The sequence below is a fragment of the Pleurodeles waltl genome, chromosome 4_1, assembly GCF_031143425.1.
Source record: "Pleurodeles waltl isolate 20211129_DDA chromosome 4_1, aPleWal1.hap1.20221129, whole genome shotgun sequence".
In the NCBI taxonomy this organism is placed as follows: Eukaryota; Metazoa; Chordata; class Amphibia; order Caudata; family Salamandridae; genus Pleurodeles; species Pleurodeles waltl.
In genome coordinates this window covers 328620557-328645932 of record NC_090442.1, presented here as the reverse complement: position 1 = coordinate 328645932, position 25376 = coordinate 328620557, and the positions used below count along the sequence as shown (strand labels likewise).

At 43.7% G+C, this 25376-nt stretch overlaps 1 protein-coding gene across 1 annotated transcript in view; it reads left to right on the top strand.

Annotated features, from left to right (window-relative positions):
• The window catches only part of VWF (von Willebrand factor), a 1017342-nt gene that overhangs the window by 537864 nt on the left and 454102 nt on the right, over positions 1-25376 (top strand). The window contains exons 21-23 of the mRNA XM_069228440.1: positions 13717-13851; positions 21194-21340; positions 21985-22125. Of these exons, the coding sequence (XP_069084541.1) occupies positions 13717-13851; positions 21194-21340; positions 21985-22125 (423 nt within the window). The remainder of the gene's footprint in view (positions 1-13716; positions 13852-21193; positions 21341-21984; positions 22126-25376) is intronic.

Below are 25376 nucleotides of genomic sequence, written 5' to 3'. Positions count from 1 at the left end.
CTGCCGTCGTGGCGGTCCGACCGCCACATTATGACCATGGCAGAGCCGCTACGGTCCAAACACCGACACCACCAGGATGCCGCCAGCCTGCAACCTGGTGGTCCCAGCAGTTGTAATCCACCAGGGCAGCACTGCAAGCAGCATTGCCATTTTTAGACTTACATTATAAAAATAGACTTCACATAATTCGTGATTTTACATTGTGAGTCCAGAAACACCAACCTCCAAATTTCTAACTTTTCCAAATTAGAAGTTATACTTTAAATGTGCTTTAAGGTAATTTAAATGTTAACTTATGGGAGAGATAGGCCTTGCAGTAGTGAAAAAGGAGTTTAGCAGTTTTTCGCTAACAGGACATGTTAAATTTAAAAGTACATGCCCAACTTTTGGAATACACTGCACCCTGCCCTTGGGACTAGCTAGGGTCTAATTTAGGGGTGACGTTTATGTAATAAAAAAGAAAGGTTTGGGCCTGGCAAGAGGGTGCACTTGCCAGGTCGAAAAGGCAGTTTAAAACTGCACACTCAGGCCAGCCTGAGACATGTATGAAAGGATACTGTAGTGGGTGACATTATCAGTGCTACAGGCCCATTAGTAGCATTTAATTTACGGGCCTTGGGTACATATGGTGCACTTTACTAGGGAGTTGCAAGCAAATGAAATATGCCAATTGTGGTGAAGCCAATGTTACCATGTTTAGAGTACAGAGCACCTGCACTCTAGCACTGGTCAGCAGTGATAAGGTGCCCTGAATCCTTACAGCGTCAAAAACAAGGTTAGAAAACGAGGAGGAAGAAGGCAAAAAGTCTGGGAAAGACCTTGTAGAAAAGGCCATGGAATTTGATAGGGTTAGAGCCTTTAGAGGAGAGATCGACTCCTAGATATTCAAAGGTAGAATATTCGGCTTTGTGGAAGGGTTGTAGGCATAGATCTTTTTGTGTATGATAGCTAATCCACTACTGATGTGACCCTTACGGTCTCAGCACATGATTGAGAAGCCTGGTGGGGTCAGGAGATCGATAATGGGACATGAGTGGTCGTTTAGCCAAGTTTCAGTCAAAAAACATGTCAGTTTTCTGTAGTAAGATAGTTTCTACTAATCCAGTGGCATGTTTGACTGCTGACCGACAGTTTAATAGCATGCAGTTTAACGTTGGAGGTGTTCTCGGTTGAGATTGATTAGGTTGATGTTAGTGAGTTGGTCAGGTGACCTCAGAGGGTGATTACTAGGAGGGAATTCTACTAGTGCCAAGAATAACTGGAATCTTGGAATAGCAGGGTTGGCTGGGAGCATTGTCGTATGTGCTGCTTAGCATTTCTGTTGCCAGCTGTGACATTCCAGTAGAGGTGCATCTAGGTTTGAGGTGGTAATGATTGGAGCAGATAGTTGACCGGGGTATAATGTGAGGTGTCAGAGTGCATATTTGTGACAGGATCATTGTTCATCATAGTTATGTGATTAGGAAGCGAGTTGGAGCAAATCCATGTGTCCTTTCAAATTGAGGTGATTTCTTCCAGTATAGTATTCATTCTGAGTTCCAGTCGAGTGAGAATGGGGATCAGTTGAGAGGCGGTTGTATCATTGCCAGAGAGTGGAGTAGGCTAGTGGTCATTGCAAGCTACAGTGGGGGCTATGGTTTGACCTAGCCTAATGTGGTTTGAAGACTATGAAGATACAGGTGTTGTAGTTTGGTCTTGTTGTACAAAGGAAGAGGGCCTTGATGGAGGAGGAGATAATTCTTGTAGCAGGCCCAGAGCTTCACGAGGTTTAAGGATGGGAGAGGTTGTATGGGGGTGTAGGTGGTGTTGGAGCATGGGGATTGGTGAGTGGCAGGGTCTGCTGGATGAGGAGAGAGTGTGGGATATGTTCTGTGAGGGAGGAGGCAGAGTGGGCTTGAGAGCAGATGACATGGAGGTGCTGAGAGCAGCAAAATGGCTTTCTAAGCTGAAGAGGTTCTGTTCTGATGCTTGGATTAGGATGTTTTGGTTTCTGTATATGGACAAGGACAGTACTCCGCCAAACTTTTGGAATGAGCTTATAGTGAGTTTGGATCAACATGTGATGTTGATTGTGTTGGATACACTCAGGAGCTGTAAGAGGTTTACTCTCCAATTTGCAAGTTTCTGGGTAGAAAAGATTAAGGGCCTGATTACAACTTTGGAGGAGGTATTAATCCGTCCCAAATGTGACGGATATACCACCAGCCGTATTACGAGTTCCATAGGATATAATGGACTCGTAATACGGCTGGTGGTATATCCGTCACTTTTGGGACGGATTAACACCTTCCTCCAATGTTGTAATCAGGCCGTAAGTCTGACTTAAGGGTTCCTTATGTTGAGCTGTAGTAAATATCTGTTATTAGTGTTTCTGAGTTTTCTTTGAGCAGTTTGTGGTTGTAGTTTTTGTGGCATGTTTATTTATGACAGATAAAAGGGTTAGTTGTGAGTATTACTGGGTTGAGAAAGAATCCAGCACCTACTTTATGTGGATGGAGTTAGCCTTTGTGGGCCAAGTTCAGTTTCATAATCACTCTGATAAAATGGAGATGCGACAGAATTCTTGGCTATGATGTTTCTAGGTATGGATCATGGATAGGAAGGGTTAAACACCAGAGAACAGTTCATAAGTCTGTAATCTAGTGGCTCCTGAAGGTTTTACTTTGAATGTCGCCATTAATAGTTTAACTATTAGGTGGAGCTCCAACTCTGTGACTAAGGCATGGTCCTCTTTTTGTTGCCCTGGGTATTGAGATCTGGGCTGGTCTGGGGTCAAAGTCCCTTATTTATTTTTGGTATTATTTTTTTGGGATAAAACATTGTAAAGGGTTAGAGGGAAGATGGTTGCCATGGGAGACGAACATATGTGGCATGGATGTGGCAATAAAGACCAGTGAGTCGTAGGCAGCGTGGGTGGCTGGGAGGATGCAACAGTTAACCTGGCACCACTCGTTCCAGACTCAATGATGGGGGATGCGACAGAGAGGCTGGGGTAGCGAGGGCTGGCCAAGTGAAGCGGGTCATGAGGCAGCCATAAGCAAGGCGCCAGGGGGCTCACTGTGAGGAACACTGTCATAGCCTCCTCCTCAGACACAGTAATCTCCTAGATAATGGAGCACCTCTGTGACCAGGAAGGGTGTTTGGCAAATCCTTGAGGTCTGGGATGGATTATCACCGCTGCCAGAATAGGACAGGGTGGAACAGGGCCAGTAAGCCCCAGTAATTGCTGTGTGTCCAATCGGGTTCCCCTGTCGTCTCGCAGCCAGAGACCGAGCTATAAGAATGGGACTGGACTGGTTACCTTAGTGGAGGTATTATGCAAAGAAATCCTCCTTGGTGGCTTCACGTTGACTCTTATGTCTAACAACAGAATAAATTGTGGTATTGACAATGGAACTGGCAGCAACATGTGTTAATGTGAATATTACTGACCTGAGATGTTTCTGGAGACTTGTAGAGAAAGGGACTGCTAAGCAGGATGTGTGGCCATAGAGTGTTGTAACTTCTGTAGTCTAGTATATGTAATTGTCACCCCTTTTTGAGCAAAAGTAGGGGACTAAGAAAAATCGCATAAAGGTGTATGATGAAATTAAGTTTGCCACAGCTCCCATTATTAGACAATTTACCAGAGATTAGCAATGCAACATAAAAATATCAAACGGCAAGGCTGTCTGTTCTGATTCAATTCTGTGTACCACTCCTGTTTATTTTACATACTGTTAGAAATTGGGTCTCTATTTGGCAGAGGTATGCACCCTGTCCAAATAGGGACCAAAATTCTAGTCAGGGTAAGTCAATTACACTCTATAAATTACCCTGTGCTCACCCTCTAGGTAGGCCTCCCTAATTTTCCCTCCCAAAATTACCCGGTGCTAACCTCTAGATAGGCACAGAGCAGTCAGGCTTTACCTAAGAGGCAATGTGTAAAGTATTTGTGCAACACTTAAATTACAATAACACAGTGAAAAACCACAAAAGACTCCAGACTAGTTTAGAAAAATAAAGTCACGGCGTTGTCGAATTTGCAATGCGTCTGAGGGCACTGCATCAGTTCTGAGCGGTGCAACAGCCTCAATGCATCAATTTTTATAAAACACAGTTCTAGAACCCACTTCTGAGTCCCAGGACTGGAATGGCACATCAGGCAGGGTAGACTCAAATTTGGCAGAGCCCAGCAGCTAAAGCAAAGTTGAAAGAAGCCCTTGATGGCCCTGAGACTTCAAAAATAGGAGGGCAACCAGGAAGCCCTTGGATAAACTTGGGTACAAGGATGTAGAGAGCCGGTCCTTCTCACTCCCAAGCAAGAAGCAGCAGACAGCAGTCCAACACAGCAAACCAGGCAGCAAAGTGGCAGTCCCTCCGACAACACAGCAACAAGCAGACAGCAGGCCAACACAGCAAAACAGTTAGCAAAGTGACAGTCCATCCTGCAGCACAGCAGTTCTTCTTCCAGGCAGAATGTTCTTGGTTCCAGCAAAGGTCTGACTTGGTGAAGTGTCAGCTCCTCTCTTCCATCTAGCCCAGGAAGACCCATCAGCCTGGTGGTGGGCCATCAGGATGCAAATGGCACACCCCAGCTTCCTTTGTGTGTGACTGTCTAACGGGAATGCACAAAACCAAGCTGTAACCTGTAGGAAACTTGACTTCTTTGCAGATGGCCCCCCACTTTTTGCCAGCGCTCTTTCATTTAAATCAAGCTATATCTGATTGTTGTACAATTGGTACTGGACTTTAGCACCATGTATAAGATCCTAGTAAATGGTACCCCTGGTACCTAGGGCATGGGTACAAAAGAGGGACCCTAATGGCTGCAGCATATCTTATGCCACCCTAAGGGAACCATACACAAATTGCACACAGTCTGCCATTGCAGACTGCGTGTCAGGGTGCAAGCCCTGAGTGAAAATACGACATGGCAGACTCATTGTGTGCCATGCCAAAGTCCCTGTATGTATTAAATGTAAGTCATCCCTACAGCATGCTTAAGAGCCCAAAGGCAGGGCGCATTATAATGCATGTGAGGGCAGGTCTACATGAGCAGATATGCCGCTGTGATGTCTAATTATGTTGCTATATTTTGCAAGTGAACAGGGAATCCATCTTAAGGAATATAATGGGTGCTGGTCACTGCGAGTTACCCAGCTACAGAATGGCTCCACTGAAACTTATGGTGTTTGATATCAAGCATCTCATCTTAATAAATCAATATGGATGCCAGTATTGGATTTACTATGACATGCACAGAGAGGGCACCTTAGAGGTGCCCCCTGGAGCCTACTAATCCTCTAGTGTGCTGGCTAACTGGTATCAACCAGCCTGCCACCACAGATTGGTTTCTGACCCCCTGGAGGTGAGAGCCTCCCATCTTCAGAGGTCAGAAACAATGCCTGCTCTGGCAGGAGGTGTTATCACCTCCTCCAGTGGGATGACTAGCAAATCTACACACTAAAGCCATGGATTTCAAAGTCCATGTCACCTTTGAAATGCAATCTCAGCTTCCAGCAGACCTGGGAGAGGCAACTCCCTGCTCGGAGGCCCATTGTTCACATGGACAGGAGTGAAATAAAATAGCCAGAAGGCATGATACACTGTGAGACTAGTCACACCCCTAGGGTAGGCTACCTGAAGTGAACATGAAACGGTGAATTCCACCATCTTGTGTGTGGTGGAACTAGGAACTTTGGGAAAGGGTGATGCCACTCCCCATAGGAAGTGGTCATCTAGGAGGCCTAGTGACCCCAAGGGTAAGTGGCCCATTGGATACTAACCTTAGCTCCTCTTAATGACCCTAAACTGAATATGAGGTGGCCCCCTGACACCAGGAAATCAGATTCTACTGTACCAAGAAGAAGAAGGACACCAAAGAGCTGTGAGAAGCAAAAACAGAGGAGCATTGACTAACTTGGTCCAAACCCTGCCGACCTTCCTGCTGTCCCCAACAATTGCACAAAAGATGACTCGTCCTGCAGTTGTCCATCCTCCAAAAGCTTAAGATGGCTGCAAGCACTTCAAAAAACAGCCAGCATCTTCTGTGGAGTATTTGAGCTACTCCCCTGCACTCTGCAGACTTCCCCAAAAGAGAAAGCCTCTGCTAGCACTACCCAACGGACAAAACAACACTGCATATGAGCCCCACAGCACCAACACAAGTGGACCGGTGGTGCCTCTGAAGAGCAGGGACCCTCAAGAGTTGAGCCTTCCTTTGGGTTTAACCAGACTGTAGGAAGTTGGCTCTGTATGTACTATTTCAAAGTAAGAAATAGTGTGCACAGAGTCCAAGGGTGCCCCTTAGAGGTAAGATAGTGGCAAAAGTAGATAATTCTAATGCTCTATATTTGTGGTAGTGTGGTCGAGCAGTAGTCTTATCAGAGGGTAGTGTTAAACATTTGTAGTACACACATAGGCAATAAATGAGAAACACACACTCAAAGATTTGCTCCAGGCCTATAGGTTTTTATATTGAAAAATATATTTTCTTAGTTTATTTTAAGAACCACAGGTTCAAGATTTGCAGTAAACACATTAAATGCAAGGTACTTCACTTAGATACTTTAGGAACTTTGAATGAAAGCAATATCACATACAGTCTTTGTAAAAATGGCAATAAGCTATTTTCGAAGTGGACAAAGTGCAAAAATAACAGTTCCTGGGGGAGGTAAGTAAAGGTTAGTTTTGGAAGTAAGTAAAACACTTACAAGTCTCAAGTTTGGGGCATAGGTTGCCCACCATTGGGGGTTCAAGGCAACCCCAAAGTTACCACACAGCAGCTCCGGGGGAACAGGGGTGCTCCGGTTCCAGTCTGCCAGCAGGTGAGTACTTGCGTCCTCGGGGGGCAGACCGGGGGGTTTTGTAGAGCGCCGGGGGAGACACAAGAAGGCACAGAAAGTACACCCTCAGCGGCACAGGGGCGGCCGGGTGCAGAGTTCAAACAGGCGTCGGGTTTTAGATTGAAAACAATGGAGAGACCCAGGGGTCACTTCAGCGATGCAGGCAGGCACAGGGGGGGGCTCCTTGGGGCAGCCACCACTTGGACTAGGCAGAGGGTCACCTGGGGGTCGCTCTTGCACTGGAGTTCGGTTCCTTCAGGTCCTGGGGGCTGCAGGTGCAGTGTTGGTTCCCGGCGTCGGATCCCTTGTTACAGGCAGTCGCGGTCAGGGGGAGCCTCTGGATTCTCTCTGCAGGTGTCGCTGTGGGGGATCAGGGGGGTCGTCTCTGGTTACTCACGGGCTCGCAGTCGCCGGGAAGTCCTCCCTGAGGTGTTGGTTTTCTGCAGGTCGAGCCGGGGGCATTGGGTGCAGAGTGGGAAGTCTCACGCTTCCGACGGGAAATGTGAAGTCTTTAAAGTTGCTTCTTTGTTGCAAAGAAGTTGCAGGTTTTTGAAGAGGGCTGCTGTTCACGGGAGTTTCTTGGTCCTTGGGTGCAGGGCAGTCCTCTGAGGCTTCAGAGGTCGCTGGTCCCTGTTGGATGCGTCGCTGTTGCAGTTTTCTTCGAAGTTGGGAGACAGGCCAGTAGGGCTGGGGCCAAGGCAGTTGTCATCTCCGTGTTCTATGCAGGGCTTCAGGTCAGCAGTCCTTCTTCTTGTTAAGGTTGCAGGAATCTGATTTCCTAGGTTCTGGGGTGCCCCTAAATACTGAATTTAGGGGTGTGTTTAGGTCTGGGAGGGCAGTAGCCAATGGCTACTGTCCTTGAGGGTGGCTACACCCTCTTTAGGCCTCCTCCCTGTGGGGGGGGGGGGGGGACACATCCCTAATCCTATTGGGGTAATTCTCCAAAACCAAGATGGAGGATTTCTAAAGGCAGGGGTCACCTCAGCTCAGGACACCTTAGGGGCTGTCCTGACTGGTGGGTGACTCCTCCTTGTGTTTCTCATTATCTCCCCTGGACTTGCTGCCAAAAGTGGGGGCTGTGTCCAGGAGGCGGACATCTCCACTAGCTGGAGTGCCCTGGGGCATTGTAACACGAAGCTTGAGCCTTTGAGGCTCACTGTTAGGTGTTACAGTTCCTGCAGGGGGGAGGTGTTAAGCATCTCCACCCAGTGCAGGCTTTGTTTCTGGCCTCAGAGACCACAAAGGCTCTCACCCCAGGGGGTCAGAAACTCGTCTCTCAGCAGCAGACTGGCACAGACCAGTTAGTCCTGCACTGAACAAGTGGGTAAAATACAGGGGGCATCTCTAAGATGCCCTCTGTGTGCATTTTTTTATAAATCCAACACTGGCATCAGTGTGGGTTTATTATTCTGAGACGTTTGATACCAAACTTCCCAGTATTCAGTGTAGCCATTATGGAGCTGTGGAGTTCGTTTTGGACAATCTCCCAGACCATATACTTAATATGGCCACAACTGTACTTACAATGTCTAAGAATAGACGTAGACACTGCAGGGGCATATTGCTCATGCAGCTATGCCCTCACCTGTGGTAGTGCACCCTGCCTTATGGCTGTAAAGCCTGCTAGAGGGGTGACTTACCTATGCCACAGGCAGAATTTTGTGTGCATAACATCCTGAGGGGGATGCCATGTCGACTTTTTCTCCCCACCAACACACACAATCTGCAATGGCAGTGTGCATGTGATAGCTGAGTGGTCCCTTAGGGTGGCACAGTATATGCTGCAGCCCTCAGGGACCTTCCCTGGTCACAGGGCCCTTGGTACCACTGGTACCTTTTACAAGGGACTTATCTGTGTGCCAGGGGTGTGCAAATTATGGAAACAATGGTACATTTTAGGTGAAAGAACACTGGTGCTCGGGCCTGGTTAGCAGGGTACCAGCACACTTCTCAGTCAAGTCAGCATCAGTATCGGGCAAAAAGTGGGGGGTAACTGCAACAGGGAGCCATTTCCTTACACAGACTGAACCGCCAGTTCCTGCCTGCAACCTCCTTATTCAGGAAAGCAAGAACCGCAAGAGCCTCAAAGCCTATACCAGAAAGCACCACTGCACCCGAGCCCGCAGCCCAAGTAGAAGTGGGACTATGGTGCCAACGGAGTCCCGAGGACCATGAGAGCAGAACTCCCCTTTGGTTTTGGCCAGACCCCAAGTCCCTGCCAGCAGCCTCTTTTTGCAGGGAACACAGAAACCACAAGTGCCTCCCACAGTGTGACCCTGCCTGACATAACACCACTGCAAACAAGCCTCCTAGGCCAAATTGCCATGTCCATGTATGCCCAGGGCCCTCGAGATCAGAGCCCCCTTGTTGGTTCCATTGGACTTGCCTCCCAGTCCTTACTTTCAGCCTCTCTCTCCACCAGAAATGTTTCCCCATTGAAATCAAAAGGACACTGGATGGTGAAAGGAACCTTTGCACCTGGGAGCCCCAATGCCCCCCCGAGGTGACTGTTGATGTTGTCTTGTACTTTGCCCCATACTCACCTTAGGTCCTGGAGAACAGTCCTGTAAGTCATTGCTAAGTAGGTCTATGCAGTATATATTTATTCCCCATATGATAACATTACCCCGTTAAAGTCAATGCAAGTATTTTTTCAGTATACTTAAAAAGTGATAACTCGAAAAGTACTTACCCAATTATGAAGTTCTTGGTGTAAAAAAATGTATTAAAAAAATGTATTATTTTTCTAAATTGGTGTCAATCTCCTTATTGAGTGACTGTGTCATTTATTGACTGTGTGTATGCAGCAAATGTCTAACACTTCTCTCTGATAAGCCTAAGGCTGCTCTACCACACAGTCCCAGATAGTGTACCTTAGGCTTGCTAGATCAAGCCCCTGTCCACTTATAAGAGAGACCTGGACTCTTTACACAGCATACCTCATTTTGGTATACTATGTAAAGAGCGAGCTTACTACATCACATACCCCAGATGTGTATTCAGAGACAGACAGAGTCACAATGGTTAAAGTACGAAAATGACAACTTTCTAAAAGTGGCATTTTCAGACTTAAAATTTAGAATCCTACTTCATCAGAAGTTGTGATTTTAAATCTTGAATCCGGAGACATCAAACTTCATATTTCTATCTGTTAGAAATGGGGTCTTTGGTTGGCAGTCAGCTTACCCCCTGTCGAAGCAAGGACCCTCACTCTAGTCAGGGTAAGTCACACACAATCCAAATTATCCTGTGCCCACTCTCTGGTAGCTTGGCACTGAGCAGTCAGGCTTAACTTAGAAGGCAATGTGTAAAGTACTTGTGCAATAAATCATGCAATAATGCAGTATAGTACCACAAAAATACACCACACAGTTTTTAGAAAATATATAACATGTATCTGATAAGATGCAGGTCAAAACGATCAAAAGGCAATAAGCATATGTTGAGATATCACTGTAAAAGTGATATAAAGTGTCTTTATTCTCTTAAAAACAAGAAATGTCTCTTAAAAGCAATAAATGTCTCTTACAAGCACAAAGTACCTGGTTTGCGTTAGAAATCTCCGCAGGGGACCGCAGAGGAGATGATGCATGGAAAACAGGGAGGTGTGCGTCGGTTTCACCCCTTCGCATACAGACTTGCGTAGTTATTTTCCACGCACGGGAAGGCTTTGCGTCGATTTCCAGCATGCGGACGTTGATCCGCTCTGGGTTGCGGGGTTTTGGGACACCCCGGGGTCGATGCGTAGAATCCTGGCTTGCAGAGCAGATTCACAGGCGCTGCACCAATTCAGTGGTTGTTGCGTGGAAATTTCTCCCTGACAGCAGGCGCTGCATTGATTCCTCTCTGAAAGTTGGGTTGTGTCATTCCGGTCAGCTGTGCGTCGATCCAGTGGGCCGTTCGTGGAAGTTCCGGTCGCTACGCTGGCGCTGCGTTGATCTTCTGCTTGCGAAGTCGGGCTGCGTCATTCCGGTTCAGCGTGCGGCGAATTTTTCACCGCGGGGCAGGCTGTGCGTCGTTTTTAGTAGGATGTGCGTCGAATTTCCACCGCTCAATGAGTCCAGTTGCAGAAGTGAAGTCTTTTTGGTCCTGAGACTTCAGGGAACAGAAGGCAAGCTCTATCCAAGCCCTTGGAGAGCACTTATCAGCACAGCCAGAGACCAGCAAGGCAGCAGGGCAGCAACACAGCAGCAGTCTTTCACAGAAAGCAGTCCAGGTGAGTCCTTTGGGCAGCCAGGCAGTTCCTCTTGGCAGGTCTGGTTCAGGGATTCTTCACCAGCAGGTTTCTTGTCCAGAAGTGTCTGTGAGGTAGAGTGTCTACCCCAAGAAGTGTCTAAAGTCTGTGGTTTTAGGTGTTCTTCTTATACCCATTTTGGCCTTTGAAGTAAGTTTACTTCAAAGGAAAGTCTCACTTGTTTGCGAAATCACACACCAGGGGGTTGGAGTCTGCATTGTGTGAGGGCAGGCACATCCCTTTCAGGTGCAAGTGACCACTTCTCCCCTCCCTCCTAGCACAGATGGTTCATCAGGTTATGCAGGCTACACCCCAGCCCCCTTTGTGTCACTGCCTAGAGAGAGGTGCCAACAGCCCAACTGTCAAACTAACCCAGACAGGGAATCCACAAACAGGCAGAGTCATAAAAAATGGTTTAAGCAAGAAAATACCCACTTTCTAAAAGTGGTATTTTCTGACACACAATCTCAAAATCAACTTTACTAAAAGATGTATTTTTAAATTGTGAGTTCAGAGGTCCCAAACTCCACATGTCTATCTGCTCCCAAAGGGAATCTATGCTTTAATCATGGTTAAAGGCAGCCCCCAGGTTAAACTATGAGAGAGATAGGCCTTGCAACAGTGAAAGCCAAATTTGGCAGTATTTCACTGTCAGGACATATAAAACACATTAGTATATGTCCTACCTTAACCATACACTGCACTCTGCCCATGAGGCTACCTAGGGTCCACCTTAGGGGTGTTTTACATGTAGGAAAAGGGAAGGGTTATGCCTGGCAAGTGGGTACACTTGCCAAATCGAATTTACAGTTTAAAACTGCACACACAGACGCTGCAGTGGCAGGTCTGAGACATGATTACAGGGCTACATATGTGGGTGGCACAACCAGTACTGCAGGCCCACTAGTAGCATTTGATTTACAGGCCCTGGGCACCTCTAGTGCACTTCACTAGGCACTTACTAGTAAATCAAATATGCCAATCATGGATAAACCAATAAACAGTACAATTTACACAGAGAGCATATGCACTTTAGCACTGGTTAGCAGTGGTAAAGTGCTCAGAGTCCTAAAGCCAACAAAAACAGGTCAGGAAAAATAGGAGGAAGGAGGAAACCATTTTGGGGATGACCGTGCAAAAAGGGCCAAGTCCAACACTATCTTTTCTATTTCTTTTCTATTTTCCCAATTGGTAGTTACACTTAAAGGTTGCTATGAGGTTACCCCACTGTTAAGCTAGGGGAGAGACAGGTCTTGCTGTGAAAAAAGAATTTAATAGTTTTTCAACTATCAGGACCTGTTAAACTTACAAGTTCATGTCCAAACTTTTAAATACACTGCATCCTGCCCTGGGGTCTAACCAGGGCTTACCTTAGTGGTCACATTTCATAACAAGCATTTGCAATGCAACGGGTCTCGCGTTTGCTCATGTTAGAGCTGATCGCGTTGTAAACTCCTCACCCGACTTTTCATCTATTGGCAAAAGTGCTTTTAAGTACGTAACCCGAAAAAGTGAAATTAACTGAGTAAAGCACTCGACTTCTGCCAAGCGAAATCGCGCTAGGAAAATAGAGAAAAAGTAGTCCACGATCCGACAGAAGACAGCGAGTCTCGCATGTTTTCTGTACTTGGTCGCTCCTCTCGAGGAGGGCTAGCCACCGGAAAAGGCATGACGTATGCATGCCTTCGACTAATGAAAGCAAGCAGATTTTACTAAGCAAGCCGACGAACCAATGAAAAATGTTGACATGACGTTGACAGGGCTCCGAGCCCTTTTCTAATACCTAACGCGTCTCACTGCGATACGCATGCGCGAGCGCATGCAACGCAGGCTCGACCCTAAAATGGAAGGTTTTGGCCTGGCAAGTGGGTATACTTGTCAAGTCAAAATGGCAGTTTAAAACTGGCCACTTAGGTTCTGCAGTGGCAGGACTGAGACATTTTTAGAGGCTACTGAAGAGGATGGCACACTCAGTGCATCAGGCCCACTAGGAGCATTTAACTTACAGGCCCTGGGCAAATATAGTGCACTTTACGAGGTCCTTACAAATAAATTAATCATGCCAGTTGTGGATAAGCTAATATCACAATGTTTTAGTGTAGACAGCACCTACGCTTTAGCACTGGTCAGCAGTGGTAAAGTGCACAGAATGGTAAAGCCAGCAAAAATGAAGTCAGAAAATAGGAGGTCAGAAGGCAAAAAGTCAAGAGAAATCACACCAAGGATGTCAGCTCTAACTATACGTCCATTTCTCTCTGAAAGGGAAGAAAATATTTCAAAAGAGATGAAGTCAGGATTCTCCATAATATTGTTTGTGAATAATGCTGTCTTCATTGGTAAAACAGGGAATATTTGGACTAATATTGTTTCATTATTTTACTCTGAGAAATGTATTAAAACATTTTTTGGGGTGGGGGTGCATGGTAGTTTGATATAACACTTTTATACATAGATTATAAGACAAATGTCAGTGATTATGCACTAGAACTCCAGCCCTTGTATTCACTTTTTACTTTAAAGAAATGTACTGAAATGGCACATTTATTGCAGAATAATGTTATTCATTTGTTTGGCCTTCATATAAATGAGAATGTATGTAAGCTTTTCTTTTCTAATTTGTCTTTTTACCTCTATACGTTGTTTTCTTATTTATAGGACTATTGCAATGACATGTCTGGAACATTCCGAATCCTTGTTGGCAACGAAGGTTGTGGATTCTCTGGAGACAAATGTTCTAAGAGGGTTACCATTCTGTACGGAAATGGAGAGATCGAACTCTTTAATTCAAAAGTAGGTGCTTTATGTGATTTGCGTATACTTAACAGTGCTTCATATTTGAAAACGTGACAGGTGATATATACTATGACATAGTCTGAAATATTTGATTGTTTTCTCCCTCCACTTTCCAGTTGCATATCAGCTCCCTACTCTATGAAGGGAAGACCACCAATATAACATTTTTTAACAAGACGTTTTTCGCCCAAATTGATTATTTTTAATATTATGAACTCCTGTTAGTACGTAGTACTTTCACGCTCTTCATCAGAAACAAATTGGATCGAAAAAGCTTATAATAGATATTGAAAGATGCCTTATGCTTCTCATAAAAATGGTATTGGGAGGTATTAATAACAGTACTGTCCTTGACCCTTTGACCCAAATATAAACCATAAAAACACAGCTTGTAAAGATCAACGTGTTTTAACATGTTAATACTGCAAGTATGCATGGCCTTGCTGGAACTGGTAACCTCTCATAATGCACATATGCAGCACAGGAGGAAGAATGTCAGATTTCTTGCCAAGTTAGAGATGGAAGTGCCAAATCGCTTAGATACAGAACAAAACATTTCCCTGAATCTGGATATAAGGTCGAAGCTGTCCTGTAACATAACCAGAGACATACATTAAGAGGAGTAAGTTATAAAACGTGGGGAAGACGTTCATGATTTTCTTTTTCCACCAAAATGGTCAAGCATTCACATTCCAGCCATACTGTTTCCATTAAAAATAATATAGAGCAATAGAGCATTTTTCACTCAGTAATACATATATATCTACATACACGCCTACAGCCCAAACCACCGAACGTTATTACACCAAATTTGGCAGAAAGCTAGATCCTGTACTGCAGATTGTGCTTTTTGTGATTTGCTGTAAAACAGTTCAGTAGTTATTGGAGTTAATAGTTTTTTTATATATAGGGACCCTGATCTTCTGCGGATCTGGATCTGTGGATCCAGACTCGGGTGCACGGATCCAGGGGAAAAGTAAGGTCCTGGTTGGCTGGCCACAACCTGAAAAGTTACAGCACCATTTTGCTTGTTGCATCGGCTGGGGGGGTGAGAAAAGAAGAGTGCAAAAACACATAAGGGATGAGGATACACGTATTCTGACCCCCTAGGACACATAGAGAGGGCAAATAAATTGTCCAGTTTTTTTTTGTCTGATCTCCTGATCCGCGGACCCAGAGAAAAATTGGAAAAAAAACCCACCCACTGCATCCAAGCTCATGCTGCACACGGCCGAAGGGTTTGGGTGCATGCAGGATGACTGGCTGCCGCACCAGCGCGACACTTATTATATTTATGTGTGTGCATACTAAGAAAAACATAGATAGTCATTGAAAAAAAACAAAGGTTACAGGGGCATTATAGTTAGGTTCTGCATTTACTCACAAAAAAACATAGAAATTCAGCAGTTATAGTTATGATTAACTCAAGTAACTGTAACTCACGCCCTAAGGTAACTATAACTCGTACCTTTACCATGCGCACCTATTACTCTTCATATTACATCATGGATGACACCTTCTATGCATCATTGATATTATCACAGCAACATTTGCAATAAAATTGTTGATGAGAAAACTGCATGACTGGGGTGCGAGTTAAAGGGCCTCATTACGAGTTTGGCGTTCCCACCACAGGACCGCCAGACTCACGGGGAGGACGCCACTGCCATAGCGATGACAGTCTACCTGAGCGTATTACAATGTTCCCACCAGGCTTACTGGTGGGAACATTGTAATACACATTCCTACTGGGCTGCCCAGCACAGTTAGGATGTTTGCCTTAAGGGAGCCGAGGATAATATCCTAGCACTCCAGCACCCTTTGAATGCGCACTGTCTGCGAAGCAGACAGTGCACCTACTGATGGTGCTGGGCAGGGGGGCCCCTGCATTGCCCACAAAATGTTTCCTTTCTGCTAACCTTTTTATGGGGGGCTCCCCACCATGAAAAGGCTGTCAAAAAGTGGGGTTGTAATCAGCCAGGTGGTGCTGAGTTCAGTGCCGTCATGGCTGGTTGCAATTCGACCGCCATCATGCCATCGGGAATTATGTTCCCAAAGAGGACGGCGGTCCTTTGGCGTTCCGACTGCCAAAGTTGTAATTTGGCTGTAGGACCCCAAAGCAGACGTGGTCCAATCGCCACTGTGAGTTTTTCGGTCATGAGGCACATAGTTACTTGAGTTATCCATAGCTATAACTACTGAATTTCTATGGTTTTGGGCGAGTAAATTCAGAACCTAACTCTAACGTCCCTGTAACCTTTGTTTTTTTCAGTGACTATGCATATATATATATATATATGTATATATATATATATATACATATATATATATATGTATATATATACTATGATTGAATGACAAAGCACAAAAAAACTAAACTGCAATGAGTACAGACATTAATGTAAATCTTCTACATTGTGAAAACTGGTTAATTTCTTTCAGTGCCAGAACGACTACACCACCACACAAAGCAAACATATTGTAACTATATTACCAAAAAGTGGGCTACACATATTGTGTCCTAATATGTGACAAACCCTGTTTATTTGTCACAAGTTAGAGCCCAGATGCCCACAGTAGTTTAGTAATGTGATGGTGATGACGGCGAACATTATGCTAGATTAGATAAACAGATATTTATTTTTGATTTCCTATCTTCTTCATGTTAAATCACATTTCCACACTGAGTCCAGAAAGTGGCATGTTGATTGAAAGTTGGGAACCTCAGGGCCAAATTTAGGGCCACATGTGCAAAGGTTTTTTTTATTTGTAGAATTGTTTTTTTTTTTGCTCACACAAAAAGGTATTTTTGTATGTGCCAAGCCTAAATTGCGATTCAGTAACAATTTCATTAATCACCATTTGGGTTTGCCATTCGGTATTAGGAGGGGGTATGATTAGGGTGTCTCTTCTGAGTCGCAGTGGAATATGTGAAAGTTTTGCAACCAAAATGTGATCTCAAAACATTTGCATATTACCGCCAACTTCAAGTAAGTGGTAACCCAATCCCAAATGGAATGGTTGTAAAAACATTTTTAGGAGTAGGCACTGTTTCCACAGACCACTGCCTGCTCTTAAAAAACTTAAAAGAAAACTTTTCATTTTTCTTTTGAAATGCATCCTGTTTTCCCAGCAAGTCACCATCTCTGTGATTTTTGCAATTCCCAGTGGGTTGCATACCAAGACCTCCCTCATTAATATTCATGAGGTAGGCCTACTTACAACCCACTGGGAATCGCAAAATGTGTAAAATACACACTCATACATGGATATTTGCAACTACCAAATAGCAATTCACAAAAATTCACAATTTGGCAATCGCAAACACAAATGTTAGTTCATGTGGCCCTAAATGTGTATGCTGACTGGCAGAACAGTAGAGAGTACATTCATAAATTGTGTACAGTACATACATATACTTGATTTGAAAGACTTCATCAAATGAGTAAAATCAATCATTTTGCTTAGGGTGTAGTTAATATGTATTGATCTAAAAATCTGCGTTCTTGGAGCTGTTTTATGGCCATGTATTGTGTTCCCTTTATTTAGAGTGGTTTATTGATGTTATGTCCAGGCCTACATCTTCCTCCTCATAGGTTTTGAAAAAAATAATTTTTCTCCTTAATTCTCATATTCTAAGCAATGCGCTTTAGGGATATCAAAGAGCACATCTTATATGTACTGAAATGCATATGTGATAATATCCCAAAAAATAGCATTTCATGTATGCAATGGCACGCTGAATTTGAATGTGCAGTTGAAACCATAAAGTAATATGCAACCCTTAAGTTTTTATGTCCAGTCTGAGGTTTTTCCATCACACTCAACTTTATTATTTTCTACGTAGATGAGCAACAATGGGAAAGGCCATTTAAAATTATTGCTTTCTTTATTCACACCCACGGAAGTCCTCTCTATAAATGTTCATTGACGATAAGTTAGTCACGTATGTTATCTGCCAATCAGAGAAAACACTACTTATGTCTGCTTAAGTCACTGTGTTATTTACAAAGTGTTTGCGTATAGTAGTAAAGTGTATAGATAATATTAGCCTTTACTCCTTGAAAACACTGACGAGGGTAGTTTTGGAATAGAGCTAATTTCTCAATGTAGTTGCATTCTTTCTGCCATCACCTATGCTCAAGTACCCATCCATCATACTCTAGTTGGGAAGATAATTCATACAATATGTGTGGGTTAGGAGACCAGCTGCCTCATTTGGTTTGGCCCAGTGTTTGAGAATCTTAGCATCCTGTTGCAGTGCTTTGCAGCACTTGAAATGAGTTTGGTGGCTTCAGTCTATCTCCTTGTGACTGACGCAACACCTATGTAAACTCACTCGGGCACACACACACCCCATTTAGCAGAATATAGCACTTGATATGTGATTATTTTCTTGCGTGACTTTTTTTCACCCTTTACCATTCACTTAATCATGGGTTTAAGATTCATGGCAGCAGGCTGCCATGAATCTCACTGCCATGAAACTCACTGTTATGTCCATGCTGCCCCTGCCTTTTTAATATTATATTTACACTAGACAAAAATAAGTGGAAGACCTTCTACTTTTCAAGCCTCCCAGAACAATTCAGACACTTCACATGGATTACATATGTTGGAATTGATACAGTGCTCTACACACTTTTAGGTACTTCTGGCATACTCTCAATGGAATCCCTGGTTTTAATAGGGAATGTTCTTGTACTTTCCATATGGCTGTCTACTCAATGTGATACAAAGGATTTTTGCTTCTCCCAGATGTGTTCTGTTATGTGAGCCAGATTCAGCCCAGATGTGTGTCTTAATAAGACAAAGAACAATACAAACAATGCTTTGAATTTGTATAGTGGCATATTTCCAGCAATTGCCCTAAGCACATAAAAACTGCAATGCTATTGTGTCACAGTACCAAAATATTACAACTGCTGAAGTGTTAGGTTCAAGTATGCTTCAAAGACACAGGGAATTAGATATTGGGCCGTCCCTGTTTATATCGATTTTTAGCAACAGGTATCTGCGCTTATTATAAGAAGGAGTGCCTTTATATATTTAGGAGACTTACAATATCCAGATGACGTGCATTTGTGGTATTGTACACATTGGTAAAGAGATGTACTAACAAAAAAACGAACTCCCTATATGCTCATATCTTAAATGTAACATGAAAACATTATTTTTTAGGACATAATTCAAAATAAAAACTAATGAAAGAGAAGAGCACGGCTTATAGAGAAAATATATTTAAAAAGGTACATACCTTTACCCAGCACGCTGACCTGAGGTGTAAGCATTTGTCAAAATACAACACTATAGTAGATTATTAGCTATGGGCGTTTGTAGCAACTGATTCTGTAAAGCTGTCCTAAAAGTAAAACACAGGAATTATTTCGTTTTATGTGTAGCCATTTCATTTCTTCGTTTTCAAAACTGGTCACAAATTCATAGGCAGTCAGGAAATGTAATTAATTATTTATTATTGTAGTCTGCATCAAACGTGCAAGCTCCTTTCTTCCCCTAGTTTCAGATGTTGAAGTCCGAGTGCTTGTCCAGTGGGCTCATGCCTTTCGCCTCCTTCATTCAGTTAGATAGGGCAGGAGGGAGTAGATAAAGATGGTGCTTGCAGGTGCATTGTCATGTCCTCAATTTAAATATCTACAGCTGTCATGCTATTCGACTGTTTATTACATGCAAGTTCTAATGTGAGAACATTCTCGTAATAAAAGAAATAGTGATAAGACATTATTGAGCGGGTATATTCACCGGTATTTAATTAGAGATTTATCTTTTTTTTGGACAAGGTCGCTTCTCAATGATAAACATAAAAGCCGACAAGAACACACTGATAAGAAAAATAATCAAAAGACTAGTATCCTCAGTTTATCATACATTCAAATAAAGACATCCCCATTGGCAGTTGGCATGCCAATCCTGGCATGGTTGAACAGGCACCACTTATGTAAGCTCTAAAGATAGTCCCGCCAAGTGGCGTTCTTATTTAGGACTCACATAAGATCTGTACTCAAATACAGTGGACTTTTTCTCCCAGTATAAAGATTTTCTGCCCAGGGCGATGATGATTTTATTGACAGTCCAGGACAGAGGGGTTACAGGTGGGAGTGTTCCAAAATGGCAGCCCCTGAAATGCCATCACCATCAACGCCAAACAGTGATCCTGATGGGGAAGCTAGTGATGGCACATCCATTGAGAAAGCCATTTTGTCCTACACAATAGATGTAGAGGTGAGGGGATGGGACAACTCGTGCTTGTTGGTAGATGTACCATTACCCAGGAACATCAAATGTCCCCGAGTCTGTTTTCTCACCTGGATAAGGCCATAGAACTGGGACAGTTTCCACAATGGTAAGGGATGGTTTCCATAATGCTAATTTATAAGTAAAATGTATTGATATTAATTTACTGATAATTCTTAATGGCATTTGAATTTAATGATAATTGTCTATGGTCATTCTGTATTGGCTGAAACTAAGAGCCTGATAAGGCAGAGGGGGTACTCAGCTGTCTGTCATACTTACCGTCCCACCGTTGAGTTGCAAGTTGAGTAGACCATCATATTTCTGACGACATCTTCTGGCTCAGCTGCTGGAAACCTTACACTGACGGCCGACAGAGTTAAGGCCATTGGCATAGATGTTTGGGAATTTGCATGTGGAAAACAATATGTCTGGTGTGTGGCTTTCTGAAATATGACTGCTGCTCACCAGACTTTCAGTGCCTTCAGAGGAGTTGACATGTTGGTGGCTCCTCTGAGGGAACGAAGATCCCTGCAGGGCTGGCACAGATCTCTTATTATGGTGGGTAGTACTCCAGACAAAGTGGTGGATGAAATGACATCCACCACCCTGAATGTATGTGGGTTTCCCATAATTCTTTAAATCAGCCCTGATTTTCATGCCAGTGAATGAGAATTCACTACGACAGTAAAGCCATACATTACATACATTACAATTTTGTTTCTAATGATATTTTTATTTTGTGAATAAAGAAAGGTGTTTGATGTAATGTCAGATAACCTCGCCAATGAGGGATGGAGTTAGCATACAGAAGAAAGATGAATAACAGGTAACAGAAACCATGAGTTTCATCTCTGTGCAACTGACAAGTCAATGATATCAACATGTTTCTAATCTGTGGAGAACTGAAAAAGAATTGCAAGTGTTCCTTATTTGTCTGAAAGTGGCTGTTGAATTGAAAAGTTGAGACTTTTGACTGTATCAATGATTGTCCATTGTATGGATAATCATTAACGATCCATCTGTGCTGACCACTCCTTCATTTGCAGCCATGGGGTTCCAGTTCATCTTTTTTCTTTTTTCGAAGGTAAACATCAAAAAACCTCTGAGAGACGATACTGATTTGGAAGTATTGAAATCTGGCCGCTACTACATTCTACTACTGGGAAAAAAGATTACTGTAACGTGGGATATGGCAATGAGAATATCAGTCACGCTGAAAGAGAACTACAGAGTACGTATTGTGTTTCCTAAAACAGCACAGGAGTTGTTAAGACCTACTGAGCAGGACACAGCCACAGAACAATTTTACCACCAATCGAGAACTTTTAAAACCCAACCATTTTGAAACCATTATGAAATCACAGCAAGATATGTTGAGATAAATTGGTGTCTTTCTCCTCCAATTAATTATATATCTTCTTAATAAAGTTTGGCTTGAATGTATTTTAGCCACAATGTGTTGCTCTTAATCCTATTAAAACTATGCCTTTTCCGCAACAAATAGCAATAGTTTATAATCTGTTCTCACATTTGCTAATTGGCATCCATTTTTGTGTTGGATCACTGTTTATTTATATCCGAGTGCCACCTTTTATGATATGTTGTATTTTGGTAGCTGCACAATAACACCCTTCATGTTGTCTAGATGTGAAACCCAGTGCTCTGCAGACACGATTCTTGAATCTCTGTCGAACTCCAGGTACAATAAGGAGATGTTTAGAAGGACCATTTGAAATGTAGTCCATCTGAGTCTTGATATTTACCTCTGTCAATAAAAACCTGTTTTAGAGAGACCCATTCAAAGCAGCAATGTAGATCATGTTTTCAAAAAATAAAAATAAAAACATTTATTTGTGTTTTCGTTAATTCCACAAGGACCTTGTCTGTGGCTTGTGTGGAAATTTTGATGGCGTGCAAAATAATGACTTGGTGAGCAGTAATAACCAGCTTGAAGTCGACCCTCGTGACTTTGGGAATTCGTGGAAAGTTAACACCCAGTGCGCCGATGCCACAAAGGTGAATATGAGCATACATAATAATTTTAAGTAATGTTTTGATGAACAATTCAGAGTTATTTTTTCTGTGTAAGGCACTAGCAAATTAAATTGTTCTTTGTGAAAGTCAGATGTTTGAGCAGCTTTTGCATATTAAAGGACTTAGGGGGTCATTCTTACTTTGGCGGGCGGCGGAGGCCGCCCGCCAAAGTAACCCCGTCAGAACACCGCACCGCGGTCGAAAGACCGCTGCGGTGATTCTGAGATTTGCCCTGGGCTGGCGGGCGGCCGCCAAAAGGCCGCCCGCCAGCCCAGGGCAAATCAACCTTCCCACGAGGACGCCGGCTCAGAATTGAGCCGGCGTAGTGGGAAGGTGCGACGGGTGCAGTGGCACCCGTCGCGTATTTCAGTGTCTGCATAGCAGACACTGAAATACTTTGCGGGGCCCTCTTACGGGGGCCCCTGCAGTGCCCATGCCTTTGGCATGGGCACTGCAGGGGCCCCCAGGGGCCCCGCGGCACCCCCTACCGCCATCCTGTTCATGGCGGGTTTCCCGCCATGAACAGGATGGCGGTAGGGGGTGTCTGAATCCCCATGGCGGCGGAGCGCGCTCCGCCGCCATGGAGGATTCAGAAGGGCAGCGGTAAACCGGCGGGTGACCGCCGGTTTACCCTTTCTGACCGCGGCTGAACCGCCGCGGTCAGAATGCCCTTCGGAGCACCGCCGGTCTGTTGGCGGTGCTCCCGTGGCCGGTGACCCTGGCGGTCACCGGCCGCCGGGGTCAGAATCAGGCCCTTAGGTTTTTTATGTTTTGTTTTGGTGTAGTGTCACACAAGTGCCACAAAGCGAAATCATAAATGCTGGCTTGGAGATTCACCACTAGGTAGGAAGCAGATTGGTGCACCAAATCTCCCTACAGTTGTGAAGCAATTGACGTCTTTGCCGGTTACTGGCTCCAGAGTGAATCAATCATCTCATATGCAAATTGAGCCTTTACTTCTGGAACAGGTTCGATTTGCATATTAGCCAAGACTTGGATGACCCTAAAAGCACAGCTCCAACTCCTTGTTGGAGGAAGAGATGGGACTTCATTGGTTGGCTTCACTCTTCTGGCCGACACAACCCAGCTTTTTGCTCCCCAATACTTACATTATATTTTAGACCCTGTCGATGTGCAATTGGACGGCAAAAGAGGTAGAGGTAATGACCTTCACTACCCTGGCATTTGACTGTCTACCCAAGTTGGATACCCCAAACCTGCCTGGTGGAGACTTCTGTGTTATAAAGGGATCTGCCACTATTGTAGCTCCTTTTTAAAGCATTGAAGATTTTCCAAGCACATTCCATTATGGTCCTTCTGACCCTAAATAGAGTGGGCAGACCATCAATTCGGCAGGTAGAATGTCCCTCCCCTGTAAATATTGACTTCGGGTCTCATTATGAGTCTGGTGGTCATAAGACTGACAGCCTCACGGTAGTGGTTGGAACACCACGGCTGTGGTGGTCCAACCGTCACATTACAAGTTTGGCAGTCGAACCACCAACCGACCGTCATCTGTGCCAGAATCCGATGGGGTGTAATTGGTTGTAATCAGTCAGAGCGGCGCTGAACTCAGTGCCGCCCTGCTGATTACATCCTTGTTTCCCGCTGGCCTTTTCATGGTGGTTTCCCCACCATGACAAGACTGGCGGAGAACAAGTGCAGGGGGCCACAGGGGGCCCCTGCACTGCCCATGCACAAAGCATGGGCAGTGCAGGGACTCCCCTGCCAGCACCCTCTCTGCTACAAGATAGCACTCGGCTCCCTTAAGGGAGCCGAGTGCTATCTCGTAGCACTGTTCCCTCCAGGCAGACTGGCAGGAATGCTCTATTTCAAGGTTTCCGCCGGTCAGCCAGGTTAGGCCAGTAGAAAACTTTTAATAGGGAGGGGGGCAGGATGCCATGTCTGTGGCATCCTCCCAGCGAGTTTGGCTGTCCTGTGTTGGGACTGCCAAACTTGTAATGAACCCCTTAATCACTTGTTTGAGACACTGAAGCAAATTGCTTCAAACCTTTGCTTGATTAACTGGGTGTCATTTGAACTAATCCGTAATAACCAATTGCATCTGCACAGCATACTCTCTTACCTAGGCCTCACCCTTCATAAGACCACTACTTTTTTCACACTTCAGTTTCTGGGATTGACCAGATATTCCCACAGTAGTGCTTGAATTCAGTTAAAGTCTTCACCATAATCATGCTCAACTCAGTCAAAGTCAAGCAAGAACATTTTTCCCTATACCATACCGAGGTCTCTTCTTCTACTGCATAGTCTGTCTCTTGTAAAGTATAGGGGAAAACTTGTAAAAAATATATATTTTACTCAAAAAATATTTAAAACATGTATGTTAAATATTAATGTAAGTTCATTTTCTACATTTGTAAATATTGAACAGAAAAAAAACAAAAATGCATCAACACTATTAACTTTAGTTTGACTATATTAATTAATTTAAATATATTAAATTAAATGAAAATTATATTTCAGAAATTTGAATGAAATAATAAATTCTGACCCAAAGCGAAAAAAAAATTTTATTAGCTTTAAAAACGATTGTTGAGTGGTGTATGGAATTAATTAAAAATGATTTAACTATCTGTTACTAAACAGAAATGCTATATTAATGTTTTAATTCGGAAAAGTTTGTTAAATATTTAATAATTAAAAAATAAATATGTGCTATTTTTAGATGTTTTTTAACATTAAATTATATTAAACGTAGTAAATATATTTAGCTGTTTCTATGTTCTATGTGAGCTGGTTGCAGCACTAGTGATTGGCTATGTGTGGTGCGTTCCTGGACCTACAACTATTTTTTTTGCTGTAAAACTTTAGAAGTTCAGATTCGGAATACCATTTTGTAGTACGTTTTATAATACGAATTTAGTGCAACAAATTGGAAAGCAAAGTTCTTTTAGGTAAGTGCCTTGATACAGTAGTGTTAAAAGTTCGCCACCACATTCTTGGTCTTGTTTGTTTTCGTTTAACTTGAAATCTTTATTATATGAGCAGCATCTTGGTTTGGTAAATATGTATTTGATATAATTTTGGCTTCCATCATGCAGTATAGAACGTTACATAAATCTGAATTCAATATTAATTACATGAATTCAACATTCAAGACATAGGGCGTCACTAGCCCGCCAGACTCGCTGTGACGGTTGGACAGCTGACAATGCGGCGGTCTGAACACCACATTACAACCCTGGCAGGCAAGTAGCACCGCCATGAAA